Source organism: Mya arenaria, chromosome 14 (genome assembly GCF_026914265.1).
Source record: "Mya arenaria isolate MELC-2E11 chromosome 14, ASM2691426v1".
Taxonomy (NCBI): Eukaryota; Metazoa; Mollusca; class Bivalvia; order Myida; family Myidae; genus Mya; species Mya arenaria.
Genome location: NC_069135.1, coordinates 57919457 through 57943146, shown reverse-complemented (window position 1 = coordinate 57943146; position 23690 = coordinate 57919457). Strand labels below are relative to the sequence as shown.

Here is a 23690-nt window from a genome sequence, read left to right as displayed (position 1 = left end):
AAATGTGGTTCTTTAGCAAATTTGTTTTAAATACGAAATAAAAGGTGTTGCTTCCAAGGTATGCATGATCAAAATATCCATAAATTATGTATGAGTCCCTTTTGCTGAGTAGTTATGCTATTTATTTGCCCATGACGTAAAAAGCGTAGGTTCACCCCTGATTAAAACAAGACTTTATTTTCATACTTTCATTGTATTTTGTTCTGCAATTTCAGTATCAAAGAGTTAACTAATTATTTCAGACACATTACCTGGAAAATGATTATTTGGTGCCAATGAGGTACGAGTCCCTTTAAGAATGACAAAGTGTTTTTACAATCAGCTAGATAACAAGTTCATTTTTTCCACATATACAAGATGATTTACAAGTAATCATCATATGTGTATTTTTGCTTCACTGCTATCTTGTAGGATGACTGGCTTATATACTACTACCGGGTATGTAGTAAAGTGAAAACATGGCATTAATTACCAATAGCGTTTATTTTGTAATGCAAAATTCACCAGCCTTACATGTTTGTACAGTTCGATATTTTTTTCTAAAACATATACTAGTATTACTGTTTGAGGAAGGCATTGGCACATGATGCATGTTAACATTCTAAAATGCCTTGCAGCATTTTTAATGGTGTTTAGCTTGGACCAGCTCAAAACCAAATAATAGGGGTTGGAAAGTCTTTGGTTTAGGAGTTAAAAAGTCTTTAATATGGTTATTAAAATAATTCAACTAGGGGTTGAAAAGTCTTTGTTATAGGAGTTAAAAAGTCCAAACAGGTAGGGGTTGAAAAGTCTAAGGGTTGAAAACTGAAAAATGTTCTTTTTTAGAAGGGTTAAAAAGCCTCTTGGGGTTGAAAGGTCCTGCTCCCCTGCAGAACAGTGTGTATGAAATAAACTATTATCTTAGGTAAGACATTTCATATGGATTTCCATCAATTAATTACATCTTCATTAAAAATCAAGAAAATGGTACATTTTCTGTGTAAAGGTACTGACAACCGAAATAACATTTTCAAGCGTAAAAGTGAGTATAGCTTTGAAAAATGAATAAGTTCTTAGTCGTTTGTAACCACAACTTAATCGATTAAAAATGGCGTCTGAGGAGATGAAACTAGTGTAAAGATATTTAAAAAATGGAATTTGTGTCACTGGTTGAGTAAGAATACTTCAGGTAATTTTTGATATGATTTATTGCATTCAAATTCATTAAAAGATGCTTAAATCTTATCGCTAAGATATCAGCACAGAAGTATTAGCTTGGAATTGGATGGATACAATGTCAGGACACAGGTAAACAATAAAACAAAACTTCAAATATATTCCTAAATAAATAAATAGGTGTTCTTTTAAGAGATTTAGGAAAGTTGAAATATTTTCCCATTAAATTTATTGCCAGAACCTCCAATTGGATTAAGCCCATTGCCAATGTTACCAATTGGAAGATTCCAATGGGACAATGTTCCAATTGGAGTTTTCCAATTTCCTGACTTTTCCCATATTGAATTGTGGGAAATATCCAATTGGAAAAAATGGTCGACGGGATTTTTTTTTACAAAAAATGATAAAAAGTACTATAAACGCACTTTTCCTAGATAACATTATAACCATTAATGATAATGATTGTTATTAATCACTAATTCCTTTTTTGAAAATGTGGGAGAATTTTCCAACAAAAAATGTTGGGCTGATTTTCCAATTGGAAAAACCATTTTTCCAATGGGAAGGCCATTTTCCAATGGGACTCCCATTGGAAAAGTTGACTTTAAATGCCAAAAAAACATATTTCTAAATTTAATTTCAGGAAACAAAAAATATCTCTTATTAGTATTACCTAACACATTTTAAAATACAAGAATAAAAAAACATTGGGTGAAAAATAAAAAAAATAAGTTTGCAAAAATTCCGGATTTGCAAACTTAATCCGGATGCTGTTATATTTTAAATAAATTGATATATATTTATTATGAACATATTGGCTACTGAGCTTGTTTCTGTATTTTTTTTATATAAATATATAAAAATGAAAAACATGATTGTCAGGAATAGAAATTTGATATGGAAAAAAATATTTGAATATTGGCTAAACTTTATAGAGAACACAATGATAAAATTATTTTCTTCATCATAGATTTTAATTGTTGCGAGATGTTGTTAACTGATTGTTAGTATAATTAATGTGTTTGAGGTATAAAAGAAACAAAAAGATTTCCATGTTAACAGTTGATTAGTCTAATTCATGTGTTTCAGGAATGATAAAAACTAAAAAATTTCCATGAGAACAGTTTGTTAGTATAATCTAGTGTTTTGAAGCACACTAAAAATGCAAAGATTCCCATATGATTGTTTGTAAAAGTTGTGTGTTTCAGATATAATTAAAACTAAACGATTTTCATGTTAACAGTTTATAAATATAATTCATGTGTTTGAAGTATAATAAGAAAAAAACAACATGTTAGCTGAGTGTGTTAGTATAATTCATGTGTTTGATGTATGAACACTAAACTATTTTTACTATCCATCAGATTGTCCAGGGTATGCCGTGGAGCCAGAGTCCCCGTATTGATGATGATTGGAAGAAAAAAGTTGCTGCCGAAATGTTGGCCAGTCTAAGTGCTACCAGGTATGTCTATGAGGCTATGGTTATAATAAATAGTATGCCCCCCCCCCCCCTTCGAAGAAGAGGGGGTTTATTGCTTTGCACATGTCGGTCAGTCAGACGGTCCGTCGGTAGACCAAGACTTGTCCGAGTGATAACTCGATAATTCCTGGACGTATGGTCATCAAACTTGACATGAAGGTTGGGCCTGACCAGTAGGCGACCCTTTTTTATTTTAGGGTTCATCGGTTGAAAGGTCACCTTTGAAAGTAAAAGGTTGTCAAAGCTTGTCCAAGTAATAACTCAACAATGCCTAGACCTATGGTCATCTAACTTGACATGAAGACTGAACCTGACCAGGAAATGACCTCTATTTATTTTAGGGATCATAAAGTCAAAGGTCAAGGTCAAGGTGACCTTGAATGCTAAAAGGTTGTCCGATTGATAACTTGACAATGCCTGCACCCATGGCCCTCAAACTTGACTTGGAGGTTGGGCCCGACCAGTAGATAACTCCTATTGATTTTAGGGGTCATCTGGTCAAAAATTACAGTGACCTTGGATGCAAACTCTACAATTCCTGGAACTATGGTCATCAATCTTGACATGAACGTTGGGCCTGACTAGTAGATGACCGCTATTGATTTGAGGGGTCTTCCGGCCAAAGGTCAAGGTCATAGAGACCTTTAATGGTAAAAGGATTTTAAAGCTTGCCCAAGTGATAACTCAACAATGCCTAGACCATACAACACAAACACAAACACAAAAAAAAAACTAACCCTACATAAACAAAAACAAAAACTACAAACAAACCCCCTTATCAAAACTGCTTTACCGTTAAATGAAGACATGGAGACATGATAATAATTATAATATAATGATACTGTGGAGCTAGAGTCAGTGGATTGACAATGACCGGAAGAAAAAGATTGCCAACGAGGGGTTGGCCTGGGTCTTGGCTCAACCAGGTTAAAAGCCACAGACCTTTTATAATAAAGTTGATAACAATTATTTTAAAAGTTTTATTATAATTATGCTTTCCAGTGATTTTTAGATATTTATCAGTGAAATAAAATTGATATTTCATTGTTTCAAACATTGAAAATATCAATTTGATATTTTTCACTATTTTGAAATTTTAGCCCATGACTCAATTTACAAAGTGACTTTACTTGCACATACAAATAGGCGGGTTTTTCTAAAAAGTGTTATTAAATTCAAAGATCGCTAGCCTAGAAAAAAGCATGGGTTCTGAAAATGTAGGAGTACATGAAAATTAAGAAGTTTAATATTTCTGCTAAGTAGCCTTTTAACCTGAACCTTGTGTCTGAGAGGCCTACAGACAGAGAGACAGACAGATAGGCGCGTTTCTGTCCAAGCATTTTACAGTCTGAGGATTGAATGGGAAAATCTTTTCTTTTGTATTGAAAAAGGAAATAAATAGTAAGTAGGCAAGTATTACATTGTAAGAGATGATGATGTCATTCCTAAGGCATACCAAAATGAAATTATTTTTTCTGTTTTCCTGACCTATTCTAAATTTTTATGTCCAACTATAACATTTTTAAAAAAAAATTCTCCTGAAATCTTTTGGTAGATTCTTGATTTGGAAAGATGTTTTAGGTAGATTCTTCCTTCAAATTTTACGTAAATGTATTTAAAGCTGCACTCTCACAGATTGAACATAATTTGACAACTTTTTTTTTTGTCTTTTAATAAGCCAATTTTTGCGTAAATCCATGGAAACCAGTTATATAACACTGCTGATAAAAAATTAGATCGCAGATTTAATATTTAAGTTAAAAAATGGATGTTTTATGCATTTTTCTTAAACCGTTAAAAATTACATTTTCAGATTAGCAAAGAGCATATCATCTCAGATCAAAGATCGTCTTAACAAATCCCACGATGCCTTTCTGACAGCACTCAAGCAACTGGAAATGAAGCACTCGGGGCGACTTACTAAGATCGAAGAGGAGCGGTTGAAACTACGGAAAGTGCATGCACCGAGAGTTGCCAAGGTTGCGCTGGAAAGCACCTCACTAAAAGATGTCATACTTTATGGTAAGGCTACGATCGATTATAAGCGTATTTGGTGTTTTTCTGCCAACTCACTAAAATACCCACTTAAAATCGTTTATTAGGCCTCATTTTTATTTATTTATTTATTTTTTATTATTATGAGTTTATTCTTAACAATTTATTTATTAAAATTAATGTGGTCGCAGAGTTATTATTTTAAGTCCATTTATTTCACAGGCCTTGATTTCTCGAAAGTTCTTAAGTTTTAGAGACATAAGTAGCTTTATATGTCGATTAGCAAAATTCGTACTTACACCTGATTTTGATAAATAAAAATTTAAAACTTACTTTTTCATGAAAATCAGACAGATACCTTCAATATACACTCAAAACACTTCTAAAAAAAGGAAATATTTCACAAATTATTGAAGAACAAAAAGAGTGAGCTAAGATTAATCAAGATAATACAGACTTAAGAAGTTTCAAGAAATCAGATGCAGTTTCTTAAAACTTCATTGTCCTTTTAAGCTACCAGAAACTTAACAAGTTTTAACATTCACAGAGCTGTAAAGAATGAATAATAATTTAAAAATGTTCAGTCTTCCAAGAAAATTAGTCCTGCCTTTTTGTACTTTGTTTTGTTTTATCAAAAATTAACAAATCTATATCGTCATTGTTTCTGTCACAATTTCCTTCAGGTATGCCACAGATGGGACGTGAAATCGGCCGTGGTCAATATGGAGTTGTCTACTCTTGTGACTCATGGGCAAGTTACACCCCCTGTGCCATAAAGTCGGTTGTTCCCCCTGATGAAAAACACTGGAATGATCTTGCTCTCGAGTTCTTCTACACAAAGTAAGAAAGTTCTCTTTATTCATTATTAGCTCGTCCGCTCATTGGCCCATCTGTTCATAGACTCGTCCGTTTTTGTAGAATAATTTAGTTATTCCCCTATTAAGAAAAAACAACATTGGTATTCCATTCATTTGTTTGTGAAATAAGTAACCTTTCCCTTTCTTTCAAATAAACTATTAATATTCGTGAGGCATTAATTTTCGTGGATTTCGTGGGTTGGCTTATCCACGAATTTAAGACCCCAACGAAAATTTTACCTTTATTCTGAAATTGGTGAATTTACAGAAAATTCAGGATTCCAGTTTAGATTATTTTTTTTCAAAAAATGAAAATCCACGAAATTAAGTACCCACAAAATTGTCCTTTTTTCGAAAAACTACGAAATTTCATGCCCGTCAATATAAATGATTTCACAGTATGCCTTTTACATGGAAATAAAAATAGACAAAATAATTTTAAATCCCTAAAAATGTGAGAGTGCATGGTATACTCATCATGAACAAATGAAAAACAGACCTTACTGTCAGTGACATCTATAAAGTAGGGATCGTACCAATTTGTTTAAGGAATAATCCTGACCATGGCAGAGGTGTACACTGTTATGTGGCTCTCTTCTCAAGTCAAACAGCTACGGAAGAAGTACTCGAGCTGTATATGAGGCATCCTAGCCGATTACCATTCAATGAAAATTATGCTGATAATTGTTTTCAGACATAGATTTAGGAACATCCCTAATCATACATAAGTTGTAACGCGGTGTGACACAATGATTTACAGAGCTTGACGAAGTTCCCAAGAGGTAAAGAGGCGTCCTAGCTCACTCATATTCTTTGAGATGAAAGTTGACAGTTAATTTATTGGTTTGAAATATTTTCAGGAATATCCCCGACCATGACAGAGTTGTTATGTTACGTGGCTCTGTGATCGACTACAGCTACGGAAGTGGTACTCCCGCTGTATTGCTCATCATGGATCGACTACAGAGAGATCTGTACTCGGCAATCAAACAAAATCTGGACTGGGTCTCAAGGTAAGCCTGGATAGACTGACTGGATTTCAAGGTTTGCTGAGTAGACTGGTTTATTTAATTATTCCTAAAGAAGCGGTATCCCAGCGGTTTTACCTTTCACGGATCTACTACAGAAAGATCTATACTTGGCAATCAAAACAACTCTGGACTGGGTCTCATGGGAAGGCTGGATAGACTGGTTTATTCAATTATTCCTAGGAAAGCAGTATCCCGGCATTATTTCTCATCATCTTTTGTCTACAGAAGAGAGATCTGTTCTCGGATTGTGCTTCAAAGACTGAATAGACTGGTTTGTTCTTCTTGATTAAAATAGCTTGAGTGAGAAGAAATATATTAATAATTAAATATCTTTAAAATGGGACTAGAAATGTGATGCAAGTCATTTGTTGGTCCTTGAAAAATAATATGTTTTATCTGAATAGCGTACAGTTATTGTAAACAATGGTGATGTTTTTAAATGTGATGATTCAGCCAAAATGAGTTCAGTGGAGGTAATGATCATCAACAATTTTCCATATTTCAGATTACAGGTTTCTATCGATGTGGTCGAGGGGATACGGTTTCTTCATGGTCAGGGCCTTGTTCACAGAGATATTAAACTGAAAAATGTCCTAGTAAGTCAACCTTATGTTGTTAACCAATTATGCAGCAAACACTAGATAAATTATTCACAGTGGGTCAATTGTGTAAAACCAGGATAAGTTATCCACAGTAGGTCAATTGTGTAAAACCTGGATAAGTTATTCACAGGGCGAATTGTATAAAACCTGGATAAATTATCCACAGGGGGGCCAAATGTATAAAACCTGGATAAGTTATCCATATGGAGCAAATTTCATAAAAACCTTGATAATTTATCCACAGGGGGTCGATTGTATAAAACCTTGATATGTTATCCACAGGGCCCAATTGTGTAAAACCTCGATAAGTTATCCACAGGGGGCCAATTGTGTAAAACCTGCATAAGTTAACTACAAAAGGCCAATGGTATCAAACCTGGATAAGTTAGCCACATGGGGCCAATGGTATAAAACCTGGATTAGTTATCCTCAGGGGGCCAATTGTATAAAACCTGGATATGTTATCCTCAGGGGGCCAATGGTATAAAACCTGGATTAGTTATCCTCAGGGGGCCAATGGTATAAAACCTGGATAAGTTATCCTCAGGGGGCCAATTGTATAAAACCGGGATAAGTTATCCTCAGGGGGCCAATTGTATAAAAACTGGATAAGTAAACTACAAAAGGCCAATGGTATAACACCTGGATATGTTATCCACAGGGGGACAATTGTATAAAACCTGGATAAGTTATCCATAGGGGGCCAATTGTACAAAAACCTGGATAAGTTATCCACAGGGGGCCAATTGTATAAAACCTGGAAAAGTTATCCATAGGGAGCCAATTGTACCAAAACCTGGATAATTATCCACAGGGGGTCATTGGTATATAACCTGGATAAATTAGCAACAGGGGAGCCAATTGTACAAACACCTGGATAACTTATCCACAGGGGGTCAATGGTATAAAAGCTGGATTATTTAGCAATAGGGGAGCCACTTGTACAAAAACCTGGGTAATTTATCCACCGGGCCTCAATTGTATAAAACCTGGTTAAGTTAGCCACATAGTTGAAAATTGTACAAAAACCTTTGTTAAGTTATCCACAGGTGGCAAATTGTACAAAAACATGGATACCTTATCTGCAGGAAATTGTATAAAAACCTGGATAAATTATTCACAGGGGGCCAATTGTATGTAATGTGGATAGGTTTGCCACAGAGGGCCTATTGATTAAAACCTCTGTAACTTATCCACAGGGGGCAACTGTATAAAACTGGATAACTTATCCACAGATAATCTTTTGGTAAGTTTGCACATTTAAGCAATTTAATTGGTCAACAGTCATTATTGGATAAATATTGACCAATCTATAACCATTTTAACTTAATTTAACCAAACCAAAAAATGAACTGTTTTCATACAATTGGCTGGGTTATCTTCTACCCAGTTTGCACATTTAAATGATATCAATAATTTTGTTAATTGTAATTATTAGATAATATTTTGCCAACCTATAAACATTTTGGACAACTTTACCCGTACCAAAGAATTTAACCAGTTTCATTCAATTGGCTGATGATAGATTAATCTGGTCTTAAGTAGAATTCAAACCAGTACCTATTTAAGATTAGGCAAAAATATTTCTTCAACTATATGGTTTTAGTTACCGTGGTATACGCCTAATTATATGACAAAGTTTTTCTGAATTCATAAACATCAATGGCATGTCTATAATGTTTAAGGTTATTGAAAATGCGTTAAAAAAAACTGTGTTAGACGTTTAACGTTTGATTGTTTAGAAATTAAGCATGGAATAATTATATTTCTTTACAGTTGGATAAGGACAATCGTGGGAAAATCACAGATCTTGGTTTCTGTAAGCCAGAGGCAATGATGAGCGGGAGTATTGTGGGTGAGTATGTCTGCTATCTAGTTCTTTGTTAATAAAGTAATGGTATGTTTCACCTACTTTTGACTTTAGACAACTGGGGAGACAAGCGGATCTTGGTTTAAGCTAGGCAGGAGTATTTTAGTGGGAGTGGGAGTATCACTCAGTGGGAGTATTTAAGTGGGAGTATCAGTCAGTGGGAGTATTTAAGTGGGAGTATCAGTCAGTGGGAGTATTTAAGTGGGAGTATCAGTCAGTGGGAGTATTTAAGTGGGAGTGGAAGTATTCATATTCATCAATGGGAGTATTTTAGTGGGAGTGAGAGTATTACTCAGTGGGAGTATTTTAATGAGAGTATCAGTCAGTGGGAATATTTAAGTGGGAGTGGGAGTTTTACTCAGTGGGAGTATTTTAGTGGGAGTATCACTCTAGTGGGAGAATTTTAGTGGGAGTATTACTCAGTGGGAGTATCACTCAGTGGGAGTATTTTAGTGGGAGTATCACTCAGTGGGAGTATTTTAGTGGGAGTATCACTCAGTGGGAGTATCACTCAGTGGGAGTATTTTAGTAAGTGGGAGTATCAGTCAGTAGGAGTGTTTTAGTGGGAGCAATATGTTATCAGTTAAGGTTAAGGCAGGGGTTTAGAATATTTATCTAACTAGCAGTCTTTCAATATTTGAGATATATATAATTGATATAATGCTTTTCATGATGTAATCTATTTAAATGAAATACATTCTTTCCTAAAACTACAAAAATGCAGTTCTGTAAAAAAGATTCTTTTTTAGGTACTCCAATCCATATGGCACCCGAGCTGTTTTCGGGACGATATGACAGCAGTGTGGATGTTTATGCATTTGGAATTCTGTTTTGGTACATCTGCGCCGGTAGCGTCCGACTGCCACAGAATTTTGAACAGTGTGCCAACAAGGAGCAGCTTTGGAATTACGTAAAAAATGGTACATATGTGTGTGAATTATGTAAAGCTTTGAAATGTTATCATTAAAAACTATTTAGCTCTAACGAGTCTCCGGGAACACCCCCAAATATCAGTTCCATGTTCGTAAAAACCCTTAGATATTTAACAACCTTTCATCATTTTTGAGTTGCCTTTAGGCAAACTCTCTGGAGTCATGTTTGATACCATATTTCAGAGTTACACTATTTTTCGCGGACCCCTTGATTCAGGTAGAATGCCGCGCTGAAAGAAGTTCCATATCTATCATGTTTTCCACATGCATAGTTCAATTATTATGTGTGATGTGTCTTAATAAATCATTTATTGTGCGAGTCTGAAACTCGATTATTTGCATTTTGGTCAAATGAAGGTATTAAAAATGATTTATCCTGTCTCGTAGTAATTTATGCTTTTACATATTGTCAGAGGGGTGAGCGCAAGACTGTGTTAAGTGTAAAGCAATAAAGAATGCACTTAGCACAGTCTTGCGCTCACCCCTCTGTCAAATTGTGCAGTACCGGGTAATAAAAGTAGTCCATTGAATTTCCCGCCAGCTTGTCAAAACCCGCCCAATTCTGTGGTACTTCGGCTAAAAGTAGTCCATGAATGTGAAGTGTCGGGCGTGCTATTTTGTTATTTCATTAAAATAAACGTATGGAAATTAAAAACAATTAACGTCGAGAAACGTTTGTTATCATAAGTGATTTATATACAATTCATTTTGAATGTTCGACTAAAATATCGCGGAGGAATCGTCGCCAGCTTCAATCCGGGCTAACTCTTCTACAAACCACAAACTATATCTGGTAAGTAGCCAACTATAACAAATTGTTTTTCCTTCAATTTCTTATTGTTTGTGTTGAGTATTTTACAATCATAGCAGTGCATTGTTATTTTTGTCTTGTGACATATCTGCACAATTTACAAAGCGTCCGAAGTCAGTCATTTTTCAAAAACTCTGGGCATCGTTCAACAACACCGGAGCCTGCCATTTGTAAAATCTCGGCCCTCGTTCAACAACAACTAATCGACAATCAGCAGTTCCGTTTGCATGCACTTGAATATATTGTCATTCACTTGAGTTTTCTTTTTATCGTAGGTTATTTATGTTTGATGTTCTCTGTGCATTTTTAAACAAACCATTTTTGCACAAATTACGTGAATTCGACTTCGGAAAAACGATCCGTCTTCGTTCATTTTAGCATGCATGGAATAATTTCGTAACCAAGCCTTATGTTTATCTCGGGTTATATATGTATGTTGTATTCCGTGCATTTCTACTTAACGTTACTCGAGTGCGCATGCTAAATTTAGGTTATCAATGATAATATCATTTTACTGCGCTATTCGCCCCCACCACCATTATCAAACACGTACATTTGGGATTTTTTTATTGATGTTCACACTCACAGACACATGTATTGAATTGACATATTAAAGACTGGTTAAAAATCAATTAACATTTTGTTTACATCAAGAGTTTGATAATCAATAGTTTGAGGTGTTTGGAATATTGGATACATTGTTAAAATATTGTAAAGCAAGTATTTGAGAAGCACTTGTGACTTTTTTCATCAAGTGTTTACATCACACGTGTTTGAATATTGGAAACGAGATTTTAATTGTTAAGTGTGTGTTTGATCAATAGTTTGATTTTAACTTTTTCATTTTTATTGGTCGAGCTTCTTTGATTCTAAGTCCTTTGGACTGTATTGAGCACAAAGTGTATTCTAAGTGTTTTCTCAAAGTGTATATATATATAAAAGTGAACACTTATAAATTGATTGCGTAATTGTTATACAAAGTATACCATCACCCATACATAGAGCTTATTGGATAGAGTGAAACAGGATTCGCCCTATGTGTCTGTCTAGCCGTACACATGTTCGTGTCTGATCCATATCTCCCGTCATGAATAAATGATTTTTTAAATTTTACAGAAATGTTAACCACATCCAAGATTATGTGTTGCAGGTCAAAGTTCAATGTCACAAAGCTTAATTGTCATATATTCTACTAATACAGCTAGTGACTTCATATTTGGCATGTAGGTGTACCTGATGGAGCCACCAATTTTCAGTGGTAACATTTGAAGGTCAAGGTCATCCTTCAATGTCAAAGGTCAACTTTTGAACTATTGCAGATACAGAATTGATACTTGACATGCATGTGTATCTCATTAAGTTGCAGATATTCATTTGTAACATAACACAGTCAAGGTCATCCTTCAAGGTCAAATGTCAAATTTATTTGTGACAAGACCCTTTGGGCGCATTGGTGTTTCAACTACACACTTTTATTTACCATCGCAAGGGTTACAATTTGACAGGGTAATAACTAACGTTTTTTTTGTGTGCAAATTTAATGCCCCTTTACAGGCAGACAAATGTTGGCATACATAAAAGATGATGATTGCAAATAAGCAATCAAAAACTTCTTTATGCCACATCAAAGATGTCGATGTTATTTCTCCTTGCAGGACAGCGTTGCCACTACAGTAATGGTGAATGACAAAGAGGTGAATGTGCGGACCATTACGGTGGAGGACCGTACTGGGAAGGTGAAAGTCAGCCTGTGGCGCAACATTGCAGCAGAGCCTGTGGTGTTGGGGGATGTTGTTGCCATCACCAATATTGTTGTCAACAGCAAGAGATATAACAATGAGGAATCCCTGTCGTCAACACAATTTACAAAGATAGAGGTAAATGCTATATCTTGGAACATACAAACATACATGTACTCGAGCAAAAGTTCCTTTCCAAATCCTCTGATCTACCTAAACTATTTGCAATGCACAGACTTGAATTTTAGCATGAAGGTGCATCTCAATGACCCACACATTTTGAGGGTCCACTTGTCAAGGTCACATTCAAGATGTAAAATTGCCATTAACTTTTCATCCATTTGACAAACTTCATATTTAACATGATATTGCATCTCGGGAAGCCGCTCATTTTTTTAGCGGCCATGTTAAGGTAAAGATGTCCCATCAACATCAAGCGTTTCATTTATGAAATGTTTATACTACCCCTGGCAATTACGCATGCAAACTATTTCGATAGTGTATTTGTCCCATACTCTAACTTAAAAACTACTTGAAAGAATTAAAGGAATTGAAGGAATTTGATTGAAACTTGCAACTTAGATAGATAGCAATGTGAAGTTGTGCACTTTGCAAGGGTTATAACGCTTGGTCAATTTGTTGCAGAGTTATCTCCCCTTGTTCCATAGTTTAATAGTGTAAACTTTGTCCAGAGCATACTATGACAACTACTAGATTATATTTGATAAAGTTTTAAACAATGGTAGAGCTCAATTAGAGGAAGTACAGTTTACAAATACCATAACCCATGTTTGCTTAATGACAGAGTTATTTCCCTTTGTTACTTTTTCTTGTCCAGTGCATAACTTGAAAACTACCGGATGGAATTTCATATACTGCATACAATGGTAGAGCTCAATGAAAGGAAGTGCAGTGTACAAGAACCATAACCCCTTTATGCTTAATAACGGAGTTATTCCCTACTTTATTTATATAGGTTACTGACATGCCAAACACCGAGATGACGGCCACCATTCTAGGACTTGACCTGGGTGATGTGGAATCCCAGTTACTCACAGAACAGGATGGAATCTTCAATGTATCAAACGAAGTGCTAGTTGCAGCCTTTCAGTGTCAGTTGGAAGACATTACAGCCAAACTACCAAAAACACTGAATTTCATAGCCAAAGGACAGTCTGTGGTCACCTTTAATGAGTGAAAAATCATGTTCAAAGTTTATAGTTTAGAGATGTTTACTTTTCATACACTGGAGCATGACAGTCTGTGGTCACCTTTAATGAGTGAAAAATCATGTTCATAGTTTATAGTTTAGAGATGTTTACTTTTCATACACTGGAGCATTCATAGTGTTGCCTGTTATATCATTCCATCACCAAGAATTACCAAACTTGCTAGCTCTTGACCTGGGTGGTGTGGAATCAAGCTTAGTCACAGAACAGGATGGAATCTTCACTAAATCGAACGAGGATCTAGTTATCACCTAGGATTACTAAACTTAGTGTGAGGATGCATATATTGAATGCAGCGTTCCACTTTCATCAGTTTCATGTCCTTCTGACGTTGACCTTTACATTTGATCTTCATTATTTAGAGTAATATTCTTGATGAAAATTCACTTTAAAACACACAAAAATCTATCTTTGTCTGTTAGAGGACATTACCTATCTGTCATTGATGTGACAGATTGATGCATTATTTGATGTGAAAGTGGCGTATTTTACCTATTATAAAAGTCATTTGAATTCAATTTGAGAATTTTATTTCTCATAGTTCCTGCCCACAACTGTCAATCATTATGTGAACCACCAGCCGCGTTTCACAATTTTACTTTAAAGGTACCAGTATGAAACAAGAGCAGCAATGTGCCAATCAACCTCTTGTGTACTTTTTAATTGGCCAATTGTAAAGCACGCAATGGTTCGTAAACTAATTTACAATCTGGGGTGGGAATCATGAGGCATTAAAATCCTCACACTTTATTCATTTTGGTGTAATCACACTTTATTCATTTTGGTGTAATTAGGGACCCCCACACATCAATGTGGGAGCCCTATAGTAATCACCTTGTTTGTCTGTCCGTCCATTCGTTTTTTGTTTTTCTTCCATAACTTCAGTATTTCTTAACACATTATCCCCTATGCTATATTTAGATTCCGACGTCATTTTTATATTTTTAGCTAACCAAAAATAATCTTGAAGGCTTGAAGTATCGGTTTATCTCAATGGTTTTAAAGGCATTATGGGATATAGAGCATTTGCTCCTAAGGAGCAAATGCTCTATTTCTCACAATTTCTTCAAACATCAGCCACAATAATTGTGCAATAATGTGTCTCTAGGAGATAATGAGTTAATGGAATTTGATAAAACTTCATACAATAGTAAAGCTCAATGGGAAGAAATGCAGTGTACAAGAACCATAGCTCTAATTTACCTAATTATGGAGTTATTGACCTTTGTTACTTTGTCTTGTCCGGAACATAACTTGAAAACTACTGTATGGAATTTCATAAAACATCATACAATGGTAAAGTTCAATGATAGGAAGTGCAGTAATTTGCTTAATTACAGAGTTATTGCCCTTTGTTACTTTTTCTTGTCCAGAGCAAAACTTGGAAACTACTGGATGGAATTTCATAATACTTCATACAATGTTAAAACTCAATGAGATGAAGTGCAGTGTACAAGAACCACAACTCTTAATTTGCTAATTATGGAGCTATTGTCCTTTGGTACTTTTACTTGTCTGGAGCATAACTTGAAAACTACTGGATGGAATTTCATATTTGCTTCATACAATGGTAGAGCTCACTTGGTCAGAGTTCTAGTTCAATTACATATTGTAGGAAAAAATCTACCTCTTTTACTAAAAATGATTTCATCTATAACGTTTTTGGTCATTACTTTTACCAGACGATATAGGTTTTTTTTCGTGTTTGAAAGATTGAATATTCATCAGCAGAATTACTTTTAAATCTTTGTCAGTGCATATCTCCTATACTATATGGCCTACGATCACCAAACTTGGCTTGTGGTTGCATTTTTGGATTGTGAAGTGTCATGTATCACTATCATTCTGACCTTGACCTTCACATTCTACCTTGATTTTCACACACCAATTGAGTGGAGGCGTCCATGTACCATATATGCATGTCTACTAGTAGTTAAGTTTTAAATATACTTTAGTTAAATACAAGGAGTACAGGAATACTCGCATTTTATTATACCAGGCTTTAAAAATTGAATTTGCTTTTGCCAAATTCCAGCTACAGCTGTCTGCATTCTTTTTACATGCTCTTGGTGACACCTTCCCTAATTGACCACTACCTATCTAAGACAGGTAGTTGTATTAAAGAGTTGTTTTGCTGAATACACTCAACAAAACTCCTAATCGGTCACCTAGGTAATCTTCTAATATTCCCTTCCCTGTACAATAAGCTTAATTACAAATTAGATTTATGAAAAGACCATTATCTCGTACACATGCTGTGAAAACTTGGTTCACGTACTACGCTTCATCAAAAAGATACAGTGTCTCAAATGACAACACTATCAATAATAAAAGTCACAAAATCTAACATAGCGTATAAAGGAAGAAAAATAAAAATACCACCCTTTGTCACTTTAAAATGATATTACATGACATGTGAGACTGATACACAGTCACCAATGGCTTAATAAGTTAAAAAAAAATGTTCAACTTTAACATTACCTTCTATGTGAAACAGAGACTGTGTCAAAAGATTTTAAAAATACAAAGTCAATGAAAAATGTGATTCCCTATGGAATTTGCATTGTAATTTCTTTTCCTTGTGACTTTTGGATTAGGAGTAATCACATATGAACTGTGTTTTCTCTGCCGTTTAAGTTTCGATTTAGCTGAAATTTTCTAAGAATATTGCCACGAGATGGGGAAAATAGAATACTGAACTGTATATTGTTGACACTTTATGCATTTTTCAGGAAAGTTACTTTACTAAGTGACCGATTAGGAGTTTTGCCAAGTTTACATCAGCTGAGACAATTACTAATTTTTCAGACAGGACAGAAATATAGTTTTAAAAAAAATCCAGTTTAAGAAGTGATCGGTTAGAACTTTGACTGAGTGTATGTCATTTCACATATCTTACAAACTATTGATATGTCATTTGCTTATTATGTTGCCTATGATTTCTTTCTATGTTATGACTAAACTTTTACTATACTGTACATATCGTTGTCTGTTTATCTTTGTTTCATTCAACTTAGATATTTTTTCAAGCCAATTTTTTTTTTGCTAACCTTAAATTAATATAACAGGAATACAACTGCTTTCATAGTACATCATTTACCCATTACCTGATATGCTATATTTGGATGATGACATTATTTTCTACACTTGGTTATAAATTTTTGAAATGTTTTGCAAAAGAAAAATTGAATTTCTAACAGTTTTGAAAACCTTTTTAAAAAAGTGAGCATTTGCTCCTTAAGAAGAACATGCTCCATTTTTAACATTTCTCGGATGCATCAAAATGTGTCTTATCAGATAATGGGTTAATAGTGTCGCGGGTTAGTGTTCGTACACATAATTAATGGCAACATATCAAAGCCAAGATCATCCTTCAAAGTCAAAGGTCAAATTTAAGGTTAATCAAGATGTTAATAGGCCATATTGCATACAGGCAGCAAATTGTTTTACAAACAGTGTTTTATGTGAAACACGAGACATACTATTTTACAAAACTGATAATGTACAACATAAACCTTGTACTTGTATTACTTTTACACCATCTTGTATGTACAATCTCATTCTAACCAGTATTTCAAGCAGATTCTATGCCAATCTAGTCATTGTTTTTTTAGCTCCACTGGCCGAAGGCCATGGAGCTTATGTCGTCACAGATTGTCCGTCGTGAGTGCGTGCGTGCGTGCGTAAACTTTTACTTTAAACGACATCTCCTCTGAAACTGATAAGCGGATTTTGACAAAACTTCACAGGAATGTTCCTTTGGTGGTCCTTTACCAAAATTGCTCAAATGGTTCCGGTCCATTGCACAATATGGCCGCCAGAGCTAAAAATAGCAAAATCTTTAAACGACATCTCCTCTGAAACGGTTAGGCAGATTTTGATGAAACTTGACAGTAATGTTCCTTGGGTGGTCCTTTATTAAAATTGCTCAAATGGTTCTGGTCCATTGCACAATATGGCCGCCACAGCTAAAAATAGCAAAATCTTTAAACGACATCTCCTCTGAAACGGATAGACAGATTTTGATGAAACTTGACAGAATTGTTCCTTGGGTGGTCCTTAACCAAAATTGCTCAAATGGTTCCGGTCCGCTGCACAACATGGCTGCCAGGGAAAAAAAATTAGAAAAACCTTTAAAGAACATCTTCTCAGAAACCGATGATCAGATTTTGATGAAACTTAACAGAAATGTTCCTTGGATGGGCCTTTATCAAATTTGCTTCAATGGTTTCGGTCCACTGCACAAGATGGCCCCCAGAGGTAAAAATAGAAAAACCTTTAAACGACTTCTCCTCAGAAACCGATGATCGTATTGCAATGAAACTTGACAGAAATGTTACTTGGGTAGTCCTTAACCAAAATAGCCCAAATAGTTCTGGTCTGCTGCACAACATGGGCACCAGAGCTAAGAATAGAAAAAAAAACGTTAAACTACATCTTCTCAGAAACCGATTATCAGATTTTGATAAAACTTTACATAAATGTTCATCGGGATGCCCTTTAACCAAAATTGCCCAAATGGTTCCGGTCCGCTGCACAACATGGCTGCGAGAGTTAAAAATAGAAAAACCTTTAAGGACTTCTCGTCCGCAGTCTTCACGAAAAACATTTTAACCTACTAGCCAGTTGGACTAGCATAATGGCATATTTTACTAGTCCGAATGACAATCTAGTAGTCCGACTATTTTGCCACATTATAAAACTGTATGCTTGAGGTAAATACCTATTTCAATTGAGCAGCTTGCAGTTTGAGTAAACATTTCTTTATTATGATGCTCATGCAGTGATAGGGAGTGACATCCTTCTGTTGGGAATAGTGCTCCTTGTTTTTCAGAACCTATGGGTACTATGTAAAAACAAAAGGCATCTTGCTTGAATAGACTGTAATAATATCAACATGGTTAGAAAAGAAATGCCATGCTTTAATAGCTTTGATTACATTTTACTCCTGAATAACCTCCCTTTAATAGAAAAAAAAATAATGTCTTAATTTTTCACGTATAGCATCTTTAAATAATTTTTAAACAATAATAATTTATGAGTAAACATATAAGCATAAAGTTCTCACAAAAAGATCAATTAAAAAACCTTACATTTATACATAGGAAAGTATATATATTGACTGAACATTAATTTTCGTTTAAGTGACATTCTGAAAGTTTATGAAACAGCTATTTTTAGTAACTTAAATGGCCGAAAAGTGTAAGTGAAACACCAAGTCGATTCTATCTCGTCAGTTCTTGTTCAGGTTAGATATTTGCTTCATAATCTATTCAGATTAAATGTTAACCGATGATCAGATTTTGATGAAACTTGACAGAAATGTTCCTTGGGTGGTCATTAACCAAAATTTGTTAAATGGTTCCAGTCCACTGCACACCATGGCTGCCAGAGCTAAAAAATAAAAAAAACTTTATACGACTTGTCGTCGAAACCGATGACCTTTTTTCGATAAAACTTGACAGAAATGTTTGTTTGGTGCTCCTTTACTCAAATTGCCCAAATCATTTCGGTCCACTGCACAACATGGCAGCCAGAGCTATTAAAGTAAAAAAAAAAAATTCAAATAACTTCTCCTCAAAAATTGATGATTGTATTTCTATGAAACTTGACGAAAATGTTCGTTAGGTGGTCTTTGCTTGAACCTTTTGGCCAGTGGAGCACAGGCACTGATGTGCCTCTTGTTTCTTCATCTCATATCTTCAAAGGCTTAGAAAAAATAACCCCTTCACTCCCAGGCCAAGTGTGCACATGAAAACTATTATATTTACTTCCAACTTAAAACACTTCCCCAACCTTTGGTAATAAAATCTATGGATTGAATTTCAAACAGTTTGGATCTAGATGAAACTTTAGTTACTAAGTGTCTTGTACAGGCTCAAGCCATATTCATAAAGCTCCTAAGGAAAATCTTAAACTTAAGTGAACATTTCCATTGCAGATTTCTCACTTTTTTACCCATAATACTTCAATGAAACTTTGCATTCATATGCAAAACTATGTTTTTCATAAGCATGAAAAGTTTCTTTGACGTTTGCTTAAAAATAAATTGGAAATCCGTATCTGAAATGTTCACTTAAGTTTAAGATTTTCCTTAGGAGCTTTATGAATACGGCCCCTGAGCTACTGTGTGCCATTTAGGCCAGTAAACAGGTTAAATATTCACTATTTTGTTACCTCTGATTTTTTACCAAATCATACTTAATGTGCAATGTATCTATTTTCTTGATAAAAATAAAAGAAAAGTCCACAATTTTTTTTTTTTGTCTCTATAACCACTTCATCAACGTCAAGGTCACACTGATTTCAACTGTTTTATGCAAGACTTGTACCTGCAAGTGATTTTACATCCGACAATTGTATACAGCTGTTTGTCTCCCTCCAAGTGTGATCTTGACCTTATAGGTAGGGACCTGGATCTTGTATATGTCACATCATCTTCATGTGCTGAACAACTGTGTATAGTTCTTTCAAACCATGACAATATTACATGTCTCATGTCTGCTAAAAATCTAGAACCTTTCGTCAAATATTTACAAAACTTTTGTTTACTCATATAAGCTTCATTTAGCAATGCATCTGCAAGAAACTTCTCTTGGCAACTCTCAGGACCTTCAGTCCTTTGATTTTACATTGTTGCCGCTTCATTGACAAACCCCAAGCATATAAATAGCGATACACTTGCCGATCTGTATGCCGCTCCATCACTCCTTTTCATCGCATAGCGCCATATCTAGAATATTTATATGTTAAAAACAAGTCTTGAAGGACCAAAAGTTCATGTACTTGGATTATATTATTAAGAGTGAAGCAGTCAATTGCTGTTGATTAATATTTGCACAGTTTACTCCAGGGTGACAAGTAATTTTGCCGTGGAAATAAGTTTTTCATTGAGAAAATTGCATGTTTCCTTAAAATTTGGGATGTTTGTGTATTAGTTTGCAAAAAATACTTTCTTTAAGACACAATTCAACCAAAGAAGAGGAAATCCAATTCTGCTACAAAGTTCTAGGCCAGCAATGTTTTTTAGGTTAGCCGTAACTTGATTGATTTCTTCTCCAGGTTTAAGGCCAGAGCACTTGCCCGTGTTTGATGACGAATGTTGGGACCTGATGTCGAATTCTTGGGAGTGTGAACCAGCCAAACGCCCGCTGCTCGGGGAAGTGCATGCAACACTCCAGGTTACACAATACCATTTTAATTTCCTTTGATTATAAACCAGGTTGTCTGAAAACTTTGGTTATACGGTTGTGGTATGACCTTGGGTGGACAGATTTATGATCTGGCAGACAATTGGGATGACTTCTCATTTTCTGGGCAGTAACTTGGTCATGCATAAGGGGATTTTAAAATAACTTTGCACTAATGTTCACTATGACAAGATTATGTGTTGCTGAAAGACCAGCCTCTGTAGGTCAAGGTCACATTTAAGGGTCATTGGTTTAAGTTCTTTGTAATTTGACTTAGAGGCTGTAACATAACCATGTATCATATAGTGAACCATATAGTATATAGGTTGAATGTCATGGCCACACTTAAGGATCATTGATCAAAGTTCTTCGTAATTTGGCCAATGGGCTGTAACTGAACTATGCATAAGTTGATTTTAAAATAATTCTGCACCAAATGTTCACCATAACAAGACAGCATGTCCAGTGAACCATGTAGTATATGGGTTAAAGGTCATGGCCACACTTAATGATGTTTGGTCAAAATTCCATAATTTAGGGGTTGCCAGGGGGTTTCATGGCAATGCATTTGGGGACTAAGAAAACCCATGTACTTTGCTTAAGGGAGCTGTGGCTTGGTCATTTTTTGGCTGATTTTAAAATTGTTGGTACGTATGTTAACCATGAGAAGTCAGTGTGTCATGTGCAAGATCCTTGTCAGTAGGTCAAAGGTGAAGGTCTCAAGGGTCATTCATCAAAATTCATTGTATTTTAACCTTTCCTGGCTTGAACTTAGAATCCACTCTGTGTGCTTTTGTATATGGCATGTCATTTGTTTTTTTCAGGGCATCTACGACAGATATCGAAACAAACCAGGCGGACCAACGAAAACAGCGAAAGAATCCCCACCGAAACCGTTGACCCAAAAGAATGTTAAATATAAATTGAAGGACAAGAAGTGACTATCTAACAGTAACAAGGCAGATGGGAAAACCAAGTGCCTTTATGGAACCATTTTTGTCCATGATCATTGACTTTGCGACAGACTTGTCTCATAATTTAAGGGTTTCATGTTCAAAGCAGGGTAAAGGGCTTAGGGTTCTTCCATTTAAACATTTAGGCACTTTTGAATTATATAACCACCCTTTTGGGGTCCAAATTAGTGAAAAAAGATACCCACCCCTATACTAAGAAAAAAATTGCCTTCACCCTGTGGGGGTATATGAAATTGTTGCCAATGTAATTGATACTAATTTGTAGGATTTCTTTTCTGATTTTGATGCAAGTGTCCAAGCAAATATCAGCTGTAAAAAAGTCACTAGCTCCCGATTTCAGTGCTCATCTTGGGCCCGTATTCACAAATGCCCAGGGACCATGATTACAAACAGTCTCAAGTCGAAGTCTACACTAAGACTAGGAAAAGCATTATTACGAAGGAACAAAAAATCAGATTTATTACATTTCTTTTACAAAAAATAAGTAAATAATTGTAAAACATTCAAAACGTTATATATTTCAGCAAAATTCACCATCAATGTATAGATACAAGGAAAATCACAATGAAATGATGTTTTGCCATAAGGAGTCTCGAGTCTTAAGTCTGACATGAGACTGTTCATAATCACTGCCCCTTCCCATGGCCCCCAGGTAATTTTGGCTTCAATAACGATTGAGTTTTGAATGAGTATAAACAAGAAACGAGCATAAGCAACCATTTACATTGCTCCTGTTTTCATTTTTAGTTCTCCATAACCTCATAATTTTAAATACACGTGACAATTTTGTTAATTGGGTTATGTTTTAAAGGAAGGTATTATTGCAATATAGACAATGTATAACATAATGTATAATGAGATTCAATATTTTATTAAATAATATGCACTGAATTTAACATTAATGCGCTTTTCTTCATTTCATTCATGTTTAGAGCTTTGGGCCGATTGTTCAGAACTTTGATAAAGTTAACAACAAGAATTGCCACATTGTTTTAAATTTTAAACTTTTTCTATACGATGAATTGCTCACAAATTAAAATATGAACAAGTACAGCTGAAACAGTTGTCTCAAATCTTGTTAGAAATACAGCAGATCACAAGTCTAGAATACGATTTGAAAGTTCACAACGAGAACATTAACAACATTGTTAAAAGCTTTTCAGTAGTAGCTGTGAAAATCTTAAATCTGTTGGATCATCACAGATGGCATTGACTTATCAGCATTTGTTTCTTTCTGCTATGTTTTCATCTTTAATACAGAATACAATTCATTTCATACAAAAATGTTGCAGAATAATAAAAATATGACATTAAACGGATTCGATTTTACGCCTAAAATCTTTATTAAACCAGACTCCAGATATGTTATCAAACTTGGCACACATGGTACCAAAGCATTCGAAACTCCTCAGCTATTTTCCATCAAAAACAACCCCGGATGAATGCCGGTTCGTCAGTAGAAGTAGTTTGTAACATTTTGACGATGAAAACATTGACAACATTGTTAACTTTAACAAAGTTCGAAACAATTTACCCAGTATTGGTTTGTTCTAATATGCTTGTAGTTCATCAGTATTGCACATTTCAAAAATGGCATGAACAATGACTTTGAAACACATATACATGTATGCACCAACTGTTCTAAATAATTATTATCCCATTATTAACCATTCATGTAATTGAGCTGTAATAAAGGGAAATGTATGTTCTTGAGTGGTAATAATTGTTCTTGGTTGGTTACAAATCAATGATCTTGATGATGTGGGTTGGAAGGTTCTTTTTTCAGTGGTCATTAATGTTCTTGTTCTTGAGTGAAGATTGTTCT

At 35.0% G+C, this 23690-nt stretch overlaps 3 protein-coding genes across 3 annotated transcripts in view; all 3 read left to right on the top strand.

The window, feature by feature from the left end:
• LOC128216827 (dual serine/threonine and tyrosine protein kinase-like) overlaps nt 1–22281 on the top strand; it is a 52074-nt gene extending 29793 nt beyond the window's left edge. Inside the window, exons 3-11 of the mRNA XM_052923513.1 lie at nt 2520–2617; nt 4449–4657; nt 5314–5470; nt 6348–6500; nt 7024–7114; nt 8897–8975; nt 9740–9910; nt 20764–20882; nt 21716–22281. Of these exons, the coding sequence (XP_052779473.1) occupies nt 2520–2617; nt 4449–4657; nt 5314–5470; nt 6348–6500; nt 7024–7114; nt 8897–8975; nt 9740–9910; nt 20764–20882; nt 21716–21832 (1194 nt within the window). The 3' untranslated portion in view covers nt 21833–22281. The remainder of the gene's footprint in view (nt 1–2519; nt 2618–4448; nt 4658–5313; nt 5471–6347; nt 6501–7023; nt 7115–8896; nt 8976–9739; nt 9911–20763; nt 20883–21715) is intronic.
• The window catches only part of LOC128216826 (uncharacterized), a 125330-nt gene that overhangs the window by 62918 nt on the left and 38722 nt on the right, over nt 1–23690 (top strand). The gene's annotated exons all lie outside the window — the stretch shown is intronic.
• On the top strand, nt 10577–14374 carry LOC128216832 (uncharacterized). Its single transcript, XM_052923516.1, has 3 exons — nt 10577–10715; nt 12389–12610; nt 13449–14374. Exons 2-3 carry the CDS (start codon nt 12410–12412, stop codon nt 13668–13670), a joined length of 423 nt encoding a protein of 140 aa, XP_052779476.1. The 5' UTR covers nt 10577–10715; nt 12389–12409; the 3' UTR covers nt 13671–14374.

What these genes read in the sequence shown, in the direction of transcription:
- LOC128216832 (XM_052923516.1), top strand. Translation starts at nt 12,410, where the DNA reads ATGGTGAATGACAAAGAGGTGAATGTGCGGACCATTACGGTGGAGGAC. An exon ending in CACAATTTACAAAGATAGAG is followed by an intron (nt 12,611 to 13,448) that starts GTAAATGCTATA and finishes TTATTTATATAG; the next exon opens with GTTACTGACATGCCAAACAC.